This window comes from Macadamia integrifolia, chromosome 9 (genome assembly GCF_013358625.1).
Source record: "Macadamia integrifolia cultivar HAES 741 chromosome 9, SCU_Mint_v3, whole genome shotgun sequence".
In the NCBI taxonomy this organism is placed as follows: domain Eukaryota; kingdom Viridiplantae; phylum Streptophyta; class Magnoliopsida; order Proteales; family Proteaceae; genus Macadamia; species Macadamia integrifolia.
In genome coordinates this window covers 7,643,818-7,665,146 of record NC_056565.1, presented here as the reverse complement: position 1 = coordinate 7,665,146, position 21,329 = coordinate 7,643,818, and the positions used below count along the sequence as shown (strand labels likewise).

At 37.5% G+C, this 21,329-nt stretch overlaps 2 protein-coding genes across 3 annotated transcripts in view; one reads left to right on the top strand and one right to left on the bottom strand.

The window, feature by feature from the left end:
• The window catches only part of LOC122089475 (bifunctional bis(5'-adenosyl)-triphosphatase/adenylylsulfatase FHIT), a 9,114-nt gene extending 5,146 nt beyond the window's left edge, over positions 1-3,968 (bottom strand). The window contains exons 1-3 of one of the 2 annotated variants that reach the window (XM_042659233.1): positions 3,708-3,968; positions 3,497-3,611; positions 2,359-2,420 (exon numbers count right to left, since the gene is read on the bottom strand). In XM_042659233.1, the coding sequence (XP_042515167.1) occupies positions 2,359-2,420; positions 3,497-3,611; positions 3,708-3,875 (345 nt within the window). In that variant the 5' untranslated portion in view covers positions 3,876-3,968. Of the gene's footprint in view, positions 1-2,358; positions 2,421-3,494; positions 3,612-3,707 lie in introns of both variants that reach the window. The other variant, XM_042659232.1, reaches the window with a different exon arrangement.
• Positions 3,969-7,022: 3,054 nt separating this feature from the next.
• Positions 7,023-20,769, top strand: LOC122089216 (mitogen-activated protein kinase homolog MMK1). The gene is made up of 6 exons (XM_042658772.1): positions 7,023-7,544; positions 7,673-7,802; positions 11,459-11,596; positions 16,497-16,829; positions 19,321-19,501; positions 20,116-20,769. The coding sequence occupies exons 1-6, from the start codon at positions 7,318-7,320 to the stop codon at positions 20,292-20,294; spliced, it is 1,188 nt and encodes a 395-aa protein (XP_042514706.1). The 5' UTR covers positions 7,023-7,317; the 3' UTR covers positions 20,295-20,769.
• The last annotated feature ends 560 nt before the right edge of the window (positions 20,770-21,329 follow it).

Below are 21,329 nucleotides of genomic sequence, written 5' to 3'. Positions count from 1 at the left end.
ATTAAGTAATTACCAGAAACTTAGAAAAGAGTGGCAGACTTGCAAATAAAAGGAATTTCAAAAGGAGGAAAGGAGGTTAAAGTGACTGGTAGGATATGAAGGGGATTAGAATTATAGGCCAAGGGTAGTCTTGGAAGCAATTATTGGGCATGGGTAAGTAGTAAATAAAGGTGGAATGGAAGGGGTATTAATATGGAGGTAAAACAAAAGAGGGACTTTTACATAAAAGAACAAATACTAAAGGACACAACTCAAGGGGTTTGAGGGGTATAATGGGAAAAACAAAATTAAAGGGTTTTAAACCACTCACGAGTCTTTCTTCTTCTACCTTCAGCCAACGTAAGAGGTGGAAAACCAGGGAGGCTTTGGATCAAGAGAACTCCTTCAATCGGCCTTTGTTTGGCCTGGAATTTCTGGTGAATATCCTCAAGAAGAGGCTCTATCAAACCCATAAAATAGATGCTTGGAACTGCAGGCTGGAAGGACACAGGAAGAACCTGAATTCGAGCCTGGCGGTAGATTAGAGATCAGACCTGAAATCTGTCTTGTAACTCACAGCAGAGGTCACATTCAGGTATGAATTTCTAAGGTTTAAACCACCTCAGAGTGAAGATCAAACGCCCAGAATTTGGAGGGAAAAGAAGAGGAGAGGAAAGATAGCAATCCTCAGTTGTGAGGGTCTATTCCTTCGCCAGAACAGAGGAGGAGGGAAAAAAGAAAAAAGTAAACATGAGAGAGTCACGGCAGCCAAAGCTTCAGCCAAGTAAACATCCAATTTCAAATCAAATTTTTAAAAATCTAAACTGAGTTCTCCATTACAGGGCTATTTAAAGAAAAATAATGACATAATTTTGGAAGCTAATTAAAAATGGCAACTAAACCTAGATAGCAACTAAATAAAATCAAATATAAATAAAAGACTGTTAATCTAATCTCTAACCAATAAAGGAAGTAAATAAAAATCAAATCTAAAGATAGCAACTAATTCCATCGTGCAACTGCATCAATCCTTCGGCTCTGATACCAAGTTGATAGAGAACCCTTAGGGAAGGAAGGGGAAATCAGAGTAGAGATGGGGAAAAGGAGATCACACTCACACATTCATTCAATAATCAAATTGCTCTCTAAATCTTCAGTCGATTACAACCAATATATAGAAAAATAGGAACATGAAATTAGAAACTTAACTGAAATGGAAACTAGCCTAAATTATGAAACAACTATAAAAGGAAACCAAAGCAAGGAAATAAATCCTACTCCTACGTTCAAGTTTGGAACTAAAAGCATGAAATAAAATACTGGGTAAACTACTAATTTTATTTCCAACCCTTGTTGGACCAAAATCCTGGGCTGGACCGGTTCTTCTTGGCTCTTGGCTTCCAAAGCCGGTCATGCTGGTCCAACCAAGAAAGGGCAGCCGTATCTGCATCACCCCTTAGAGAAACATTGCAGGGACTCTCCATTATTTGGCAAGCAGTTGAGTCCCATATATTGCCTAAGTCTAGCCTACTTATATATCCTCTTTTGATTAAGACTCCATTTTCTTGGATAAAAAATTATATATTATAAGAAAAAAGCATTAGCATAACAGGAAATGCCTACATATGTATATAGTAGTTTAAGGTGAAGTAAAAATTCTCTTTTCGTCGTACTTTTCTAGTAAAATCTAACTATTTTGGCTGAAAAGTGGAGTAGAACTTGGTTGCTTAACTTGGTAAGATCTCCAGTGAGTTATGCTTTAATCGTTGGTATTTAATAGAAAATATTCCATTTTATTTTTGTTTTAGCTTTGCATTACAACAATCTTACATCCAACAATAAAGAGACTGAAAGAGTTTGTTTTCCCATGAGCTTTGTTTCACAAGGCACTTTCTTAAATCAGATTGCTTAGTTGATTTCAAATTCCAATTATAAGGAAGTAATTAATCTTTTCTTGCAAATCTGAGCTTATAGGTGAATTTCTCTTCCCTGGCAGTGGTCACCCCTATAAAAAGGGACACACAAAAAGCCGTATCCAGTGCACAAGGCTCCCGCCACGACGGGGTCTGGGGAGAGTCATAATGTATGCAGCCTCTACCCTCGTTTCATGGAGAGGCTGTTTCCCAACTGGAACCTGTGACAGCTAGGTCGCAATGGAGCAATCTTACCGCTGGGGGCCGAGGTCTGCCCTCTAGTCACCCCAATAGCAACCTTATAATTTACTAAATGATTTCTATGTCAGAAAGATATTGTATGACCATTAAACCTAGAACTGACTTTTGCTTGTGGATCATCTCATATCACATCTATAAACAGGTAAACAAACAAATGAACTTGCAATGCATTATCAAAATGAGCCAAAAGAATAAAACAATTCACATTAGGCGAGGCATGGAGATAGGTGTTTAATGAACAAAATTTCCAATACGAAAGGATATGACCTGCAAAGGAAAAATAATATTGAACAGATCAGAATAGATGAATGCTTATTTCTTTGCTAAATAGAAAGAGGAAGGAACACAAATGAGGAAAAATGTTAACTGACACATGATATATATATATATATATAGTAAAGTTAAAAAGACAACAGCATCAATTTTATTAACTATCAGTAATTTATGATTCTTGGGTCGGCTTTTAAATTCAATGTTTTTTACACAAGGAATATCCCAAAAAAATACAGGCAATATAATAATATGCCTATGGGAACGGTTATGCCGATGTGGTAAACTTGGCTACATCAGCCAACATGAGTAACTTCTGACACAAATGTAGATTCATTGCATTGTCTTCTACTCTCTTCTGCATTATTTCTCCATTTTCAACATATCAACACTCCCATAACCAGCCTATCCTCTCCGTTATTTTTCTCCATTAACCCACAAATAAAACCTCTCATCAATAAATCAACCCATGTTGCCCTTCGGCTCAAACCAATTGTAATCTGTTTTTCCATCAAGGGTATCAAGGCGTAAGGCAACCCAACGTGATGGAGGATGGTAAAAAAAACCAAGGGGCACCAATAAGGCGACGCGTAAGACACCAGTGAGCCGCCTGGACACCTTGATGACTATGTTCTCCATAACATCCAAGCCTCCAACCAAACCCTAAAGGCCCAATAATTAGGAAAAAAAAATACCAAACTAATGCAGCAGGGATATCTAGTTTTCTTCCAACAGCGACTATTGTTTCTTTTTATTTCTCTAAATACATTGATTGAAAATGCTTTTCTATCACTCCTTTCACCCTTTGAGAGATATTTTAGCGTGCGATGCTATTACCCACACCAAGGGGGCCCAAAAAGAAAAGCATCTCTTGTTTCTCTTTGGACCAAAAAGTTTTTATTGACATCATGTAGAAAACCCTGAATGGTTTCGTTAAATTGCACACAGAATTGTAAAATAAATAAAATAGAATTTCATCTGCCCCTCCCCTTGGTGGGGATTCTTGACGAGAAGAAGAATAAGATCAACCCAGAAGGAAAAGGAGCAGAGACACAGAATAAGATGGAAATTACCAGGCATAAGAGGCCGAAGATTAACCATAGCATAGGACAGATCAGTTGAGTAAAATACTTCTCGCTGGTTGATCTTATACGGTCCAAATGTATAATTAAATTCAGATTCCGTCATCTGTTATTGGCAGCACCACAGATCATCCAACACTAGTAAGTTTCAAAACAAGCAAATGAGCAATAATAAGGATGCGGAATCATCACTTTCACTCACCTCTGAGTGCTTAGACCTTAATGGGATGGTACTGGTTTTGACTGTGCGGCAAGAGATATGAAAGGAGGTGATGAACGAAGTGTTGATAGAGGGCTTCCTCAAAAATGCTCTCTGGGATTTAGATATGGCAATTGCGCATTTGGAAGACAGCGCTTGTGGGAGTAGCATTAGCCGTGTAATAGCTCCGGCACGAGAGTGAAAAACTTCAGCTCACATTCTGCCCAATTAGAGCAGCATTAGCCGTCTTTTAATTACAGGAGCGAAGACTTCAACTCCCACTGGGTTGAAGTTGGGCCAACCTCATGTACGCCTAGGCCTTCCGCTTAGGCCCACACAAAGTTGTAGTAATGATAAAAAATTTAGGCCCATGCAAAAGCTCCAATGTAGATTAACAGACCTTCAAATAAAAAGAATAGACCATGGCCCACAATGAGGGTACTAAAAATATCCAACCCAATCAGATTACAAATGGAAAATTTGGGGAAGTGTTCCCTGTGGGGAAGTGTGGCTGGACGTGGGAGCTAATGGGAAAGTATGAGGGGGTTATTATCCATTTTATGGGGTGCAGGACAGTCATTTCACCATATGTTTGGGTGCAACTCGTACATTCTCCAATGAAACCATTTTCCTGGAAAAAAAAAAATTCCCATTTAGTGATTCAAGTGCTAGACATGGTTCACTCTGTTTGGTTGCATGGGAAATTAAGGGGAAATGAAGTTAAATTTTCAAACTAAATATATATATATATTTTTTTTATAATTGTTATCTTACATGATTATATCAATAATTTCAGCCTTCTTTGGTATCGTTTCTCTTTTTTATCTTTACCTATTTAACAAAAATCATTAACGAAAATCGTTTTTTATCAAAACATAAAAATGGTTTGATAAATACTTGACATTTTTTTTTTTTTTTGTGATAAATAGTTTGGCACGTCTATGTGCAAAATGGTTTTTTAATAAATGGGTGAAGAGATCCTCTTCATCCATCTTCCTTATAACTCTCTTTCTCCACTTTGACTCAATAAGAGGGGGCAAGGGGCTTAGATTTCTAATTACAAAGCAAATAAATATTTTATCCTTCAATATTGGGACTTTAAACACGTGTTCATTAAAGTTCAACACAAAAATAAATGAAAAATCAATTTTGGCTAAAACACATAAATAACTCTTGATCTCTTTTTGGTTTTTATGTTTTATAATTTTTTTATAAATAGAAACAAGCACCCCGTAAATGATACCAAATGCATCCAAAAGAAAAAAAACAAAGATGGTCTTCTTACAAATAAAGAAAATTAACTAAATAATAAAATTTCAACATTGTTTTCCACGTATTGGGATAAATTATCTAACAGGGCACTATAAACTACCCTGATAGCTAAATAAATTAAATATGGATCTTTACATGAGTAACATGACACAATAACCTTAAATTTATATATGACATCTGAAATTTTTAATAATGTGTCAAAAAGCTCCCATGGCTAGTCTTTCTTGTTTCCTTGCATTAAATAGGATCAATTATTGATATCATCTACATATACCTCTATCAGTTGGAATATCTTTGCCATTGCTTGGACCAAATGTTGCATGATAACTCTCGCTTTTTAAGTCACACTCCCGAAAACATCATAGCTTAAAAATGCATAGTGAAACTTGGAATGAAATAAAACAACAGTTAGTCTAGCCAGTACAATGGAACATCGGTCTATGCAACTATCACAAATAATGATTGGACGATAACCAAAGATAAGGTGAATATCGAGGGAAAAATCATTCACAAAGGAACACACGTCGCTTTTAAGATGATCTCAATATTTATTGAAGAAAATATCTTACCGTCATCCAGGGGCTTTTACAAACTAATACTAAAAAACAACATTGCTAACCTCACCCTCATTAGGTATGGCAAATAAATTAGAATCATCATTATCAGATATCAAGATTGAAAATATTATTTTACTTCGTATCTAACTCCGTTGGGTTTGAAAATAAAATAAAAGTTACATATAAAAGAGATCATTACTATAGTTTATACAGTAATGTCAAATGGATTACCGAAGTTTACTTTTTAGGTCTGAAAATTAATTTGGTTTATCTTTAGCTTCCCTTGCAACTAATGTAATCATAGCCTTTGTTGATACGAGAGTTTTTCCAAAATACCTATTTAGGGTAATAAATGATATGCCCCCTATTGTATGAAGTCGATAATACCCGTATTGTTTCACAATATTCTATGGACACCATATTAATCTCAGTTAAGGGATTCTCCCTTAAACGTGGGTGGGGACAAACAAAAGTTTTCATCCACATCTTCAGTGTCATTATTACTCCCAATCTTATTGTATAAAGTCAATAATACCGTCATTATTTGTTTTCCAATATCCTCTACAGGCTGTTCAAAACCCTGGACCAAGGGTGAAGGAAAAAATATGACATTTTGGATTAAGTTTATTTCACATTATTTGACAAATGATTGGACTTTTGTAAATGATGAATGTCAATCATTATTAGTTCCCACTGTGTATTATATGAGGTCTTAAATACTCTTCCACAATTGAATCATAAGGTCATACCCCATAGTCAGTAGGTGAAAAGAACTTATATCCCAATTTGGATTTTTAGTATAATTTTGGTGGATAACCTAAACATGGAATAAAACCATGGCTCCACTCAATTATGCTACATCGTAGCTCAAATGGTACTGAAACCCATGGAGAGCTAAATTCAAGGTTCTCTTCCCACATGTCAAAGTTTAGATTAATTTGAATTTATCAAATGACAAAATCAAATAAAATATTTTTTTGATAGAAAAAAAATTCTAAAAATCAAAATGGTTCATAGACACAAATAGGTAGATATACAACCATACATGACATAGAGTATAGACCATATATAACTATTTTCATACATGACATAGAATATTGACCATATATAACTATTTTCAGATTTTTCAAGGAATTTTAATTTTATCATTCCAAATTCTTATGGTAGGTTTCCCTGTTCGAATTTTTTACCTAATTCATTGATTAACAGAATAATTTAATGAAAGTTTCACTAAGCTGGTGTAGAGGGTGTATATACATTTATACCTAAATTTTTTTTTGGAGGTTTCAATGATATGGATATTTTTACCAAAAAATGAAAAAAATCATATGGATATCATTCATATACACTCTCATATAAAGCTTTTTATTTTTTAAACATATAGATCCACATGATTGCAAATGCCACGTCACCTTCCAAGTGGCAAAAACTTAGGGTGCTTCTGTACACACACGCTGGTGTAGAAAAACCCGAAAACCTTTTTCATTTCCGGGAATTTCAATCACGATGAAAACCAGAGAATAACGTCGAAAGAGTAGGATACCGAGGAAGGAGGAAAGACGGAGATCAGTGAAACGAACAGGTTCGTTCCTGCAACATATCGTCATCGTCGTTCAGAAGGAGAGAGTGCTAAGAAAGTATTTGAATGGAAGGACAAAGTCCTTGATTGTATCTCGTCGAAGAACCTTTGCCGGTAGAGAGAGAAGAAGTACTGGGGGAGGAGGGGGAAAACTTTTTTTTTTTTTTGTCTGGTTGTGTTCCATTTCTAGGGTTTTAAAGGGAAAATGGACACCGTCCAGTCCTCTGATACTGTGATGGCAGAGGCTGCACCCCCACCGGAGCCGCCTCCCCAGGCAGGGGTGATTCACCCCGGAATCGAAAATATCCCGGCAACCCTAAGCCACGGCGGACGGTTTATACAGTACAATATATTCGGAAACATTTTTGAGGTAACCGCGAAATACAAGCCTCCTATCATGCCCATCGGGAAGGGAGCTTATGGTATCGTATGGTATTCACATTTCCCTCTCTTTGTCTTTCATTAACGAGGCGAGATCTCTTTTCCTTTTCCGACGATGGCTTTAAGATAATATGTATCGTGCATTACATTAATCTCTATATTTATATTTATATATACAGCTCAGCTATGAATTCGGAGACAAACGAGCAAGTAGCAATTAAGAAAATCGCTAACGCGTTCGACAACAAAATTGATGCTAAGAGGACGCTTCGCGAGATAAAGCTTCTTCGCCACATGGATCATGAAAACGTCAGTGAGTGATAATCAGTGCTTTTACATCTTCCATTTCATTGGATGTCAGTTGTTGAAGGTTAAAACTGGTTGGTCTTGTGTTTTTTGCTGGCTAATCACTGGATCAAGACTATTGCATGCTTGAGATGAATCTAGATTTGTTTCAGGAGAATTGGGTTTGGATTATTTGTAGAAAAAGTTGAGCTTTTTATCAAGTGAGTATGAATCGGTAGTATCTGATGCACAGAATATACATCGAAGAAAGTTGGTGATACACCTACTTTTCCCTCTATATCTTTTTGTTAAATTAAAACCGAGGTGCTTAGAGGTAATTACGTAAGAAGCTGAAAGTATAATATCTAACAAACTGCGTTTGGTTGGAACTTTTAGAAAGATTAGCTCTGTAAATTTAGGTCTTGGAAGAACAGTGACTCTATTTCGGTGATTAGCTTACATCATCTGTTCCAAAAACATGGTGGTACTTGTTATTAAGGTTTTAAATTTTTTTTAGATTCATGAATAGATATAGAGAAGGAGACTCTTCAGTATTCTATGATTTGGCTGGAAAAAATCATTTCTTGAAGGCAACATCTCGGCTGTCAAGTTATTACAGATGAACTCTTATGTGTGTCATTCTTTTGGATTTCATCCTTAAAGGCATTGATAATAGTGATTACTGACTGTCAAGAGACCATTTGGCATATTGGGGTTCTATCTGCTGTATTCAAAATTGGGATCTGTGATCCTTTACCATATTTATCTTCTCCCCCCATACTCCCATAGTGAAGCCAATACAAATTTGATCTCTTATTTGCCTTGTCTTAGAGATGGAGTGAAACTAAATTGTTATGGGATCGAGCACATTCTTCATTTGGTTGTCAAGATATATTTGCTGATTTGTGAGTATAAGGCTTGAGAACCAAGTTTAGGACCTTACCGAAAAAAAGAAAAAAGAAAAAAGAAAAAGAAGAAAAAAAAGAAAAAGAAACTGACTTTAGGATAAGAAAATCAGATGTGGTTGTGTCTTCTAGTTCTAACGTTTTGGAGTGATAATCTTCTGTCTTTACACTGTTATTACTCTAAAATTTGGTTCAAATCTCAAAGAATCTATTTTGGTCTGTGGAAATACAGCCTCAATCCTGCTGGATTTGAGCTCTGGAAGTGCTGGAGAAATAACTTGTTTGACCAAATTGACTGGCTTAGAGTGGTGATTCAGAACAAATACTCTTTATAGGTTTGCTTTTCATACTGCAGGTTTTTTACGGTTGACATTATTGTCAATAGATAGGGCTTGAATAGAGTAGCTGGGGTTGAAGTAACTTTTTTCCAGTTTGGGTAGGTTAGGAGATGTGTCCTATAAAAATTGGTCACATGACACGTGAAGGTACCGTGATTAATGTTGTGTTTCTTTTTTTGGGGGGGGGGGGATGAATCAAAATATTATGGATAGCAGTTCATAAAAACATGGTGGTACATAGAGATACATAGAAGTACATGCTGATGCGAATAAGGTAACTCTGATCAAATGATCACCAAACAAACCCCAAAACCAAATGCATGAGGACAATCAAACACAACTCACGAGGGAATATAATTCCTAAAAATAGATTTGGGCGTTACAACCCTCCTTTCTTAGCCAACACATACACAATCTCATTTGCGTATATCTATATATATATTCTTAATCACTCTTCTTACTGACTTGACTTAGTAGTCTCAAAACAAAACTCTATCTAGCTAATAAATACCCAAATCTAACTCAAATCCTTGAGTAGTAATCTCTTGTACTTACTTCACCCCCCCACTTTATGGACATAATTAAAATTCAATACAAATAACACATAAACAGTATCCCAAGGCCCATAGAACTTATTCATGGCCTAGATTGGTCTTCTTAAGCCCAATTGGGATTTCGGCTGCATCACCTGCAGAATCAGCAAGTCAGACTAATGTAGAGCTAAGTCGAGGATGACCCTTCCTACAGTAAGGATCAAGGAACTGGCGAAAAGTAAGATTAACAAGTGGTTCCAGCAACGCAATAACAGAAAATCACTCAAACAGTAGGCTATCGACTGAACCTTTGGCACATAAAACTCTCAGAGGCCTGAGACACAATACCAAGGTGTTAACCAATCGCAGAAAATCTCTCAACGGAATCAAGAATAGGTCACACAGTTTCAAAAGCTTCCAGAATTATTCTCCATGGAAGTTGCAAATGTGCCCCACAAATCTGGTCAGATAGACCTTAAAGAACTGCTGGACTATGACAGAAATAGGGCCTGGTTTGTGGGCTTAAATAATATCAGAATATGGGCCCACAGACACTGGATCAATGAGAAAAAAATCTGGACAGGTGTCTCCCATTGATCTACATCAACTCGCTGTCTTAGAAAAACTCGATCTCAAGTTTTGGAAAAACGAGGGACCAATTGTATGTGATGGATATCGTATTCCAGTCCAAACAATTACTCTGGCAGCTCATGATAACTAGTGGTATAGTCCGCAAGAATCAAGATGTGGTCCCTTCTCCCCAAAAATCTTGGGCGGAATGGCATACTCAATGTGCTCAATTTACTTCTACAGTTGTCTTTGACCTCCACGACTTCAAATTCCGCTGTGGTGTCATGCTTTGTCGGTTCTTCTTCCTTCTTGTTCATAGTCTCCTTAGTTGTGAATGGCGTGTCTGTAGAAACTAACAAAATAGAAGCCAACTGACTAAGTTGTGGTACCACAATATGGTTGACTGCATGATTCTGGTTTTCAGTGAAGCAGTAACACCCAGACCAAGTCTGGTCTGGCCTGAACCAAAAGAAGGTCCAGTTGAAGTCTTGAAGAACCGTGGTCTATTAGAGGGCCTGGTCTTCTTCTTTTGCGGCTATACTGTCAGGAGCATAGCTTGTTTACGCCAAAATGTCTCCTAATCTGGGTTGTCCTTTTTTTTTTTTTTTTTTGGGTCTGTGATTTTGTCGTAAGCTGATCTCCCACTGGATTTCATTGGTTGGGGATTAGCGCTGCACTAAGTATGAAATTAAAGTGTTCAATTCAAGCTGCATCAGTTTTTTTTACACCGTTTGAGCTGAAAACCATATATTTTTAAAAGAAGGAAAAACATATTATTTTTACAGAAACTCTTCTTTTTTTTTTTTGGGGTGGGGGTGGGTAGCTTAAATTGAGCATATACAAGGGTAAATCAGTTTTTTTTTTTTTTTTTTTCTTACTATAATAACGCATATCATATAAAGTGGAAGGAAGAGAGCAGTCTCCATCACTTCTCCCCATCATATTGTGATGTACAACATAACCTTGAGTCCTTGACAGCTTAAAAGTTAAAATAAGACTGGAAATAAATTGCTAGATGGCAAGTTAAAATGGCTACTCCTCTTAGGGAAATACACTATCCTACTTCACAATTGAAGCTGGTAGCATGAGTTGGTTTGTTTATTTCCTGCTGTAATAGGTCAGACTGACTTGTCATGTACTGCTTCTATCTTTATACATATTTGTTTATGGCACAACTGGCATAATTATTTCAAACATTTTAGACTTTGGTTGTTGCTTTCACAAGCTGTAAACAACTGGATTTATGGTTTGACTTGCAGTTTGGTTTCAAAAATGGACTCGTGGCCTTAATGTGATAATCTATTACTGACAGATTCCCTTGCATTAAAATACAGGTTGTAGCAATCAGGGATATAATTCCACCACCTCAAAGGGGGATTTTTAATGATGTTTATATTGCATATGAGCTGATGGACACTGACCTGCATCAGATAATTCGTTCCAATCAAGCATTATCTGAGGAGCACTGTCAGGTAATATTTCAAATTATCATAGAGATGGAGTTCAGAGACAAGCATAATCTCTCACTGTTGGAGACTTCATAGCTGATGTGTTTTTTGTTTCGTGTACCTGGCAACTTATAATCCTGAAACTTGCTCTCTTAGATAGCTCCTGGAATGATTCAGTTTGGAAGAACTCTCCTATGCCTAAATTTGTTACCAGAAGAGCCTCATGAACCAATTTTTTTTTTTCATTTTTATACTTTGCAACTGAAAGTTGGGGAGGGGGTAATAATAATAATGTGTGGACAGCCCATATTAAGCCCTTTTTTGTGCAAATTTTACTATTTGCATAAACAAACTTCACTTCAATAGTGCTTCCATTGCCCACCTGATTGGAAGGTGTAGAAGATCTACAAACAACTTCTGCCTTTACAAATGGATGATGTTTTAATTATCTTTTCATTCCTCTCCATTTCTTGAGGGATGCTGGATTGATTTTATTTCCTTATTGGAGTTCCTTGGACTTGGATAAGTCTCTTTGATCTTGTGATGGTGATATAGCAGCATCAGTTTCAGGGGAGGAGTACCTCAATGTGGCATTTAGTGTGCATCATAGCTGGTTGATGCAGTAGAAACACGGGGCATTATATGCTGTTTTTTCCTTTATTTTAATTGTATTAAGTCTCAGAAGTTAGTTTACAGAACCATGTGATTAAATCTATTCAATTTTGTGATAGTTATTGATTAAATTTTAGGTGTTTTTAGGGCTTTCTTTTAACTTAAGTTGTATTATGTGATTAAGATTGGCCTGTTTAATCGTTGAGATTGTCAAAAGGTTGTGGATGTGTTAAAAGTGGGGCAAATGTGCAAATGGAAATGTCGGGCCCTTTTTATATTAAAAGATCCAACCATCTACTAAATTGGGATGCAGTTAGCTTGCCATGCGATTAAGGTGGACTGGAAATCAGAAATACCTGTGAAATACATCCCTTCTTGCTAAATTGTTGGGGAGGTTTTCAAATTGAGCCCACTATTTATGCCACTTGGTGGGTACACTCAAATATGGTTCAGATCAGTAGGGTTGGGACTTGGGACACCATATTGCTAATAAGAATAGAAGCCTTAGCTCTCTGGTTAGACTCCCTCTCCTTGTAGCTCTGGTCCTTGCATTTGCTGCCTCAAATTTACATTCAAAGCCAGAGAAGATAGTGTTTTTCTGTTCTGTGGCAGGTCAAGTGAGATGAATAATCTTTTGATCAGCATAAGGTCCTTTGTTTTTGCTGCACCGGATTGGATGGAACAACTTCATTTGCAGTGACTTGTATAATTCCATGCAAGTGCTTCTGATGCAGTCCAGGGTTTGGAAACCTGGCTCGGATTGCTTATGGCTCCACCCAATCTATAAATCGATCAATAAGTAATTGGGGGTGGCAAGTTTGTGATAAGACAGAATGTTCAAAGGGCTATTGGTAGATAAAGAAGCAATGGTACACGAAGGGACTTGCTGTTTATTGAGGAGGGAGTGAGGGGACAGACTTGGAAGCAAAGTTAACATAAGGGCTAAAGGAAATAAAGGGGAAAAGGAGGGGTAAATATTTAAAAGACAAGGAATGAAGGCAATGAGAAAAAGTCATCGTCGTCTTCCTTCATAAGACCAGAACCCAACGGCTCTTATCCCTCTTTTGAATGAGAAAACGCAAGCTACAGGAATCTAATTGATCTGAATCTTTGAAGGCTGTTTTGTAACTAATAATCCCCTTGAATGTGATCAATGGTAAGACCCATAATCAATGAACGAAGAAGTATTTTGCTGCTGCAACATGTTCAGGCGTTAGGGTAAGTTCCAGTTTTGAATCTTGATATGTAACTCACTGGAGAGAACTTATATGGAAGTAAGATTAAGGTGGTTAAATCGCATATGGAGGGGCTTCCTTCATTGCATATTTGCATTTCTCAGCCTCAATGGACTGCTTGTTAGAGAGTTTGATTAAATCTTTTACGGCCCGTAGGATTGATAGTAACGGGCGAGAGCTAAGAAACAGAGGACTCTAGAGAAGAGAGAAGAAGAGTAGGGGAGGAAGGAGAAGAAATCGAAGGAGGAGAGATGAGAAAGAATAGACGAGAGAGAGAGAATCAGAGGAGGAGAGAGAGAGGGAGGAGTGAGAGCACAATGCACTCACTCACTATCGGTAGTCTCGGTTACAGCCATGTATTTAAAGAAACTAATAAAAGACTCCTGATTAGACAGTCTAAACTTAAGAACAAAATTATAATCGAACTATACCACTACTTAGCCTATATAATAAACAGAAGATTGTTATATAAATCCAAATAAGAAAAATCTAAATAAATAAATTAATTAGAGGATCCTACTGGATGATGTAAGATTGAATCACAAGTGATATAATAATCCTAGGTAGGATCTTTATTACATTCAATAAATTTTGGATTCAAGAACAAATCTGAAAAAATAGAACAGAAAAATAGAGGAGAGAAAGAAGGAGGGGAAGAATGGGGGTAGGAGCATGGCAATCTCAGCGTGGGTCTCTCACCCTCAACTACCTCATTTGATGAACACAACCTATCTCATTCAAATCTTTGCAAATAACAAGAGAAAATTTCATTCAATCAAATTCGTGTACAATGTTGTAGCCCTTACAAATTTACATAGAAGACTCAAAACAGACTGAAACACTAAAAAAGAAAGGCCTAACCCAATCTTTAACTAATTTGGAAACCTAAATTGACTAGGAAACTAAAATAACGAAGAGATAGACTCAAAACATAATAGGACTCTTATTAGGACTCCTAAAAGACAACTTAAGACTCCAACATGGAGTTGGACTGAAACAAAATAAACAATCACATCAAGACCAGGACTTTGACTAAACTAATGAAGTAAATCTCGTTTTCCTACTTTCTACCTATATTTTAGGTCCATTAAAATGGCCCATTACAAAGAAAACCCATGGGATCAAAGGCCTAACACCTACATAACCAACCCAAGGCTTATTTCTAATAAAATAAACCCTTTAAGTGACTTATTTGCATCACTGGACCCAAAAACTAATTGGAACCAGTTCATATCCATCTGCGCTTCTCAATGGGTTTGGGCTGGTCCAAGGAATTGCTCCTGCATTAGCTTCCATCTGTTATTTTTTTGGCCTTATAGAGGAATGGGATGGCCACATCTTCAGGCTATATAGTCAACAAGGGACTGGGTAAAAATTGGTGCACAATGCTTTCGGATTGATTCAGTGTACAAGGTTTCGGGATTGATTTCTTTGTCTTTTCCATGATCAAGGAGCTCAAGGAGGAGGCTTCTAGGTTGATTTTTTTTTTTTGTATTTTTTATGATCAGTGAGTTGAAGCAAATAGGTGAAGGTTATTTTGAATGACAATAAGTGATTCTTTCTGGTTATATTTGTTTACTAGAGTAGTCTTGCATTATCTTGCCAAGTTGGCAAAGGGATTCTCGCCGATTGTTGATTGATGTGGATATATTTAATTTTTTGCTTTTCCAGTTTTGGGGCACGAAGTCCTTGAGTGGTGACGTGGTAACAACTAACAACTAAGAAGTAATAACCAACAGGAAGTCAAAATATCCATAAATTGGGCTGAAAGTTCCAAATGTGACACTGAAAATATTGGTGAGGAAGAGAGTCCACTATGGACTCTGGTATTGCCTCGCCTTATTTTTGCTTGTATTACCAACCAAAGAGGGGAAGGGAATGATGTAAACCAGTACAGTAGCCAAGCCAGGGTGGTGGTTCTCATAACAAACCAGTCGTTCATCTTGCTTGGGTTGGCGGTTTTGAGGTGCTGTGATCTTTAGATTAAAATCCAGATCGGAGCCGATTGAGCCCGATTGAAAGAGATAGGTGCTTAACTTAATCCCAAACATTTATTAAGCTGGTTGAATTTTACAACCCTAACTGAATATTATTTGGTCATGGTTAGGTTGAGTTGTAGCTTTTACCCCTAAACCCCTTCTTTATCTATAGATATAGGATTCATTAAGGCCTAATTTGTTTGCAATTAAAGTGAAGTAAAATTTTAACAAAAGCAAAATGAAAAGTTTTGCAATCGCTGTCAAGAATAATTGTGCAACTAACAACATGCTAGATAGGTAACTAATCAAGTAGGAGCTGTTATCTAAAGATGGTATTGAAGAATGAATCATCGTGGACTGATACTGATGCAGATCGTTTATTTGATTGTCTCAGATCATTCCAGAGATTGTTCTGATCCTATGCTGGTCCAGATCAGGTGATCTGAACAATCTGATACTGATCTGTTAAAACTTGTGAATGAATATGATTGAGCCTTCTGTAGAGCATTTCCCATCCATCTTTTAAAATTCCCTGAATTTTCTTCTATGATAACGAGCTTAAATCCTTTAGAAATGAGCTCGCTGAAGTTCAGCTCGTGTCACCATATCAGCCCATAAATGGCATGATCACATTGTTTGTGTTTGCTTGTCTAAAGGGAGTAGGTGGTGTATTGATAGATGTTTGGTTTTCTGAACAAATTGTTGCATGATATTAGCTAGTGTAAGGGCAATTCTTGTCTTGAATTACCAATGTGCATGAGTTGCTGATGCAGGCTTGCTGTCTCTTTATCAACTTCATTTTCCTGGTTTTGGGTTAGCTAATCTGAATGCGGGTTTAGTTTGAGTTCAGTCTGGGTGGATGGTCAGCCATTATACTGGGTTGGGTTCTCAAGCTGAACCAACTCAGTGCAACTTCTACATGTGTTACTTAATAATACAAGCAGTTCATGCTTGTAGGAAATCCAATGGTTGGCAGTTGACAGTGACTTCTAATGTTTAGTTTTCAGAATTTTCATTTTCACCCTCTTTTTCTTCCATAATTCACCTTATCTTATATGAAAATAACTCCTTTTCGCGTGGAATTTTCCACCCCTGCAGTATTTCCTGTATCAGATCCTCCGTGGATTGAAGTACATACATTCCGCCAATGTTCTGCACAGGGACTTGAAGCCTAGCAATCTCCTCTTGAATGCTAATTGCGACTTGAAGATATGTGATTTTGGGCTAGCTCGTATTACGTCAGAAACTGATTTCATGACGGAATATGTCGTTACAAGATGGTATCGAGCACCGGAGCTGTTGCTAAACTCAACAGAATATACTGCTGCAATTGATGTTTGGTCGGTAGGCTGCATTTTCATGGAGTTGATGGACCGGAAGCCTTTATTTCCTGGCAGAGATCATGTGCACCAGCTTCGTTTATTAATGGAGGTTAACTTATCCTTCTCTTCGCATTATTTTATCTTCGCCAATCATTTTAATTGTCAAAAACTTTGTTCGACTATACGTAAACTGTTCTAGGGAATGAAATGAAGATGCAGTTGAGTGCTATGGTTGATACAGATCTGTAGTGCATGAATAAGAGAATGCAATAAAATGAATGTACGTAAAACATTATTCGGTTTTTATGGTTTTCTCTCTCATTTTCTACTTAATTCTCCACTATCATTTCAAATTTAACCTGTTTGTTCCCCTTCATCCTCTACTTTATCTAGGTCCATTCTGGATGATTTGCTCAATAAGTTCATCCCGACCTCCCTCCTTGACTCCCTTCAAGCCATCCCCACAGATGAAGAGATCCTCTTTGCAGTCCTCTCCCATAAAGCAAACCGTTCCCTTGGGCCGGATGGATTTAGCATGAGCTTTTTGTCCTCTGCTTGGGACATCATGAAAGCATATCTCATTAAAGCCATCAAAACCTTTTTCTTCAACCCTAGGCCAAATCAAAGTGGTTTATCACACTTTTCTTTGCCTCATCTCTAAGAAAGAAGGTGCTTCCTCCATGGGTGGTTTTAGGCTTATGTCTCTTTGTAACGTGCTTTGCCAGTTCATTGCTAAAGTTCTTGCCAATTGACTGAAATTGGTGGATGACTCTCTTGTCAGTGATAACCAATCGACTTTCATCTATGGTAGAACAATTATCTTTGATAATTTCTTTCTTTGCGATGAGCTTGTCTGTGGCTTTGACAGAAAAAACTGCTCTTTAGCTGCCTTCTTGAAGATAGATATCCATAAAGCTTTTGACTCCCTGAGGTGGGACTACATCTCCATTCTCTTCTTAAGATGTCCTTCCCCCTTGTTTTGTTAATTGGATTCATTCACCATTGTATATCCTCAGTGCACATCAATGGTAGCCCTGCTGATTACTTTGCCGCCTCAGCTGGCGTCAAGGTTGCCCCTTTTCTCCTTACATTTTCACCTTAGCCCTTGAATTCCTTTCCAGAAGCATCCAATCTAAAATGGATGAACACCTTATTCTCTTTTGCCAAAATGTAAGGCTCTCTGCCTCTCTCACCTAATCTTTACTGATGACCTTACAATCTTCTCCAAGGCTAACCTCCATTCGATTGATGTTATCATGGATTGCTCGAGCACGAAAGTTTGAAAAGTCCATCCTTGGACCCAAAAGGGGACAAAAGTCGTGATAGAAGCCCCCGTATCCCTGGCAAAGAAGCAACACCTTTCAAATGAGGAAAAAATTAACTTGGCAGACCCAGATATTCTTTATTCTGAGTAGCACCAATGTTGGATCTTCTGATACGTTTCTCTCAAAGGGAGCGGCTTTGAAGGCATTTTGGGCCTTTGCATAAATCACCTAAAGTCCCTCCTCTTTGTGGCTGGTATTTTTGATGCTGTGAAGCTTTGTTTGAAGGAGAGAATGAGTTTCTCCTTAGGCCGCCACCTCATCAAGTATCTTAAATTGACTTTGATTCCTACTAGGTTTTCAGCTCACCATTGCTCCTCTATGTTAGATCAGCAAGAGGCTCCAGGTCTTGAAGGGCAAGCTTCTATCTTACGCAGGCTGTCTTGAGTTGATCATATCTGTGCTTCAGTCTTTTTACATTTACTTGGTCTAGCACTTTCAGTCTGTCTCAATCCCGCACCAAGAAAGATAGAATCTCTCAAGTGTGCATTTCTTTGGAAAGGTTCAGATTGTGCTGAGTTCCTCCACCATATCAGTTGGGCTTCTATCTGTCTACCGAAATATGTGGGTCGTCTCGGCTTAAGAAGAATAAAAGATATTAAATCTTCAGGCATTCTCAAGTTGATTTGGAAGCTCATTGCCAAGAAGAAAAGTATCTGGGTCAATTGTGTTTGTTCACGGCTCCGTTGCTATGCCTCCATTTGGACTGTTCCTCCTTCCTCTGATGCATTCTGGGTTTGGAGAATGATTTTGAAACTCACGCACCTTGCCTCTGGAGTTATAAAATCTTAGATTGATGACGTTTCTTCCACCTTTCCTTTGATGCATACTTAAGGAATGAACTACATCAATAGAACTCAATGCCCAAACCTGACACTAAGGCCCATGATTTAAACAAATAAAACAAAACTGAAAAGGGCCATGACCTGGTGTAAGTCATGCTTCCATGGGATCTTGGGACGGGTGGATTGGAAATGGTTCGACTGTTACCAGTATATTTTGCATAAACTGGTTGCTCTCAAGAGTCAAACCCACGCCTTTCATGCTGGCTGACTGAACCTATTACCAACACACCAAGCGATGCCCCTAGACAAATGAAAAGAGCCCAATTAACCCATTGATGCCCACAGATGGCCTGCATCAGACATACTTTCATGCGCATACATATATCACTGGATTATAAAATCTGTGTTTCATGGAATCATTGGATGTGGTTTATGTACATTTTATGCTTTATCCATTGTCAGTATGATCAGTTAGTGTTGTACATTGCTGCAGCTGATTGGAACTCCAACTGAGGCTGATTTAGGGTTTGTGAATGAAAATGCAAAGAGATACATTCGGCAACTTCCTCGTCACATTCGACAATCATTCACCGAAAAGTTTCCACATGTTCACCCTGCAGCTATTGATCTTGTTGAGAAGATGCTAACATTTGATCCTAGGCAGAGGATCACAGGTGTGTTTTTTCTTATGTCATGTCTTGGTATTGCTTTAATTTTCCTTTCTACACAAAGGAACCCAAACTAATAAATATGGATCTAATATTTTAGTATTTTCTTGTATGTTGATCAGATAGATCCGTCAGGATAATGTTCTAGCAAAAGCGAATTCCTTTATCAATAAATGTGCATGTGATATTTTACTTTTTTCCCCCTTATATGTTGATCAAATAATAGATCCGCCTGGATAATGATCTGGTAAAACCTACATCCTTTATCATTTTCAGTACAATTGGTTGTAATATCAAGACATGCATAGAATGCTCTTTTTATTTATTTTTCATTAGATGAGTTCAAATGTTTTGGTTCCCTGCCCCTTCTCTGTCTCCATTTTTTGACTTTGAAATGTAAGCCGAATACCATTTGCTGCATTTCATTTTGACCATAGTTGTATGGAAAAGTTGCCTACAATGCATTCTTGGGCTGTGAATTCAGAAGAAAGAAAAGACTACTGTTTTAAGTTTCTTGTGAATCCACAGCGCACTCAAAACAAAGCTGGAAACTTGTTTTAGCTTGTGCAGTTGAAATTTTAAAATATTAGTTTATTTATTTTTTATTTGTTTCATTGCAGTTGAGGAAGCGCTTGCACATCCCTACTTAGCATCACTTCATGACATCAGTGATGAGCCTATCTGTTCGACTCCTTTTAGCTTCGATTTTGAACAGAGTGCACTGACAGAGGAGCAGATGAAGGATTTAATCTATGGTGAGGCTTTAGCATTTAACCCCGAGTTTCTGCTTAATTTATGAGTCATCATGCCCTCTCAGTTCCCCTCCATATGGTCCTGGCTTCTTGTATGTTGTGCAATTGATTTTGTTGATGTATATATGTGATTCACATGTTGGCTTGCCCTGGAATTGTATAATCTGATGATGGGGCATGAAATTTGAAGATCCATAGAATTGCAGGGTGTCTGTATGGAGGTGCTTGCATTATTTACTACAATTAGGGACCCTTTTATGTTGACAAGACTCTGAAGCTCAATTATCACCAACATGGCAATTTTAAGTTAGAACGACAGCTAGGTATCGTTTGATTTTTACAAATGAGATCTTGGCTAGGATGTAATTATGCTCAGTGATTGGTGTTGCCTCTCAAGGCAAGATATGTTGGGCCTGTTCGAGAGGAATTCTTAGGTTTTTGTATTTATCCATTATCTCATTAGTAGGTGATGATGCTTTAGTAATTGGATTAAATGACCGTCTGGTTATTGTTTTGGTGTTACTAGTTTTATTTGATGTGATTTGTAGTTTCATAATGATTTAACGCTACCCGTTTGCACGGCCACTGTGTTAACATGCAGACAATAAGAAGCCGTGTAGAGACATCTTTAGTGAATGGTGCAGGCAGAGTGCAGGTTTTCTGCGCTTGTGTGTCTAGGCATCAACACATGCAAGCGGGTAGTTTTTTTTTTTCCCTTTCTTTAGTTTATTTGTGGGACTGTGTTTCTCTTTACCCACTGTATTCACCCATGGTTTGTCTTTATGGTGGCTGGATGCGATTCTAGAGGTACGATTCTCTCCTCCATGGGTGAAGAGAAAATTTCTCAAAAAAAATAAAAAAATAAAAAATAAATGAATGGTATGTTATGCCATATGGATTAAAGAACCATTTGATCGACTTCGCAGAGGGATTTCCTGGTCAAATTAAAGACAATAATCAATTCAAAAGGTTCTTGCGGTGCCTAGACTATCTTTTGGATTATAATAGATATTGCAATCGACCGGGAGATTACTCCAGTAGACACTGAAAGAATGCTCCTCTAACATGGCTTTCAGAGTATA

Excerpts from the sequence above, each read along its gene's own strand:
- LOC122089216 (XM_042658772.1), top strand. The coding sequence starts at position 7,318 with ATGGACACCGTCCAGTCCTCTGATACTGTGATGGCAGAGGCTGCACCC. Across the intron at positions 7,803-11,458 it reads GCCACATGGATCATGAAAAC|GTTGTAGCAATCAGGGATAT; the intron begins GTCAGTGAGTGA and ends ATTAAAATACAG. Across the intron at positions 19,502-20,115 it reads TCCTAGGCAGAGGATCACAG|TTGAGGAAGCGCTTGCACAT; the intron begins GTGTGTTTTTTC and ends GTTTCATTGCAG.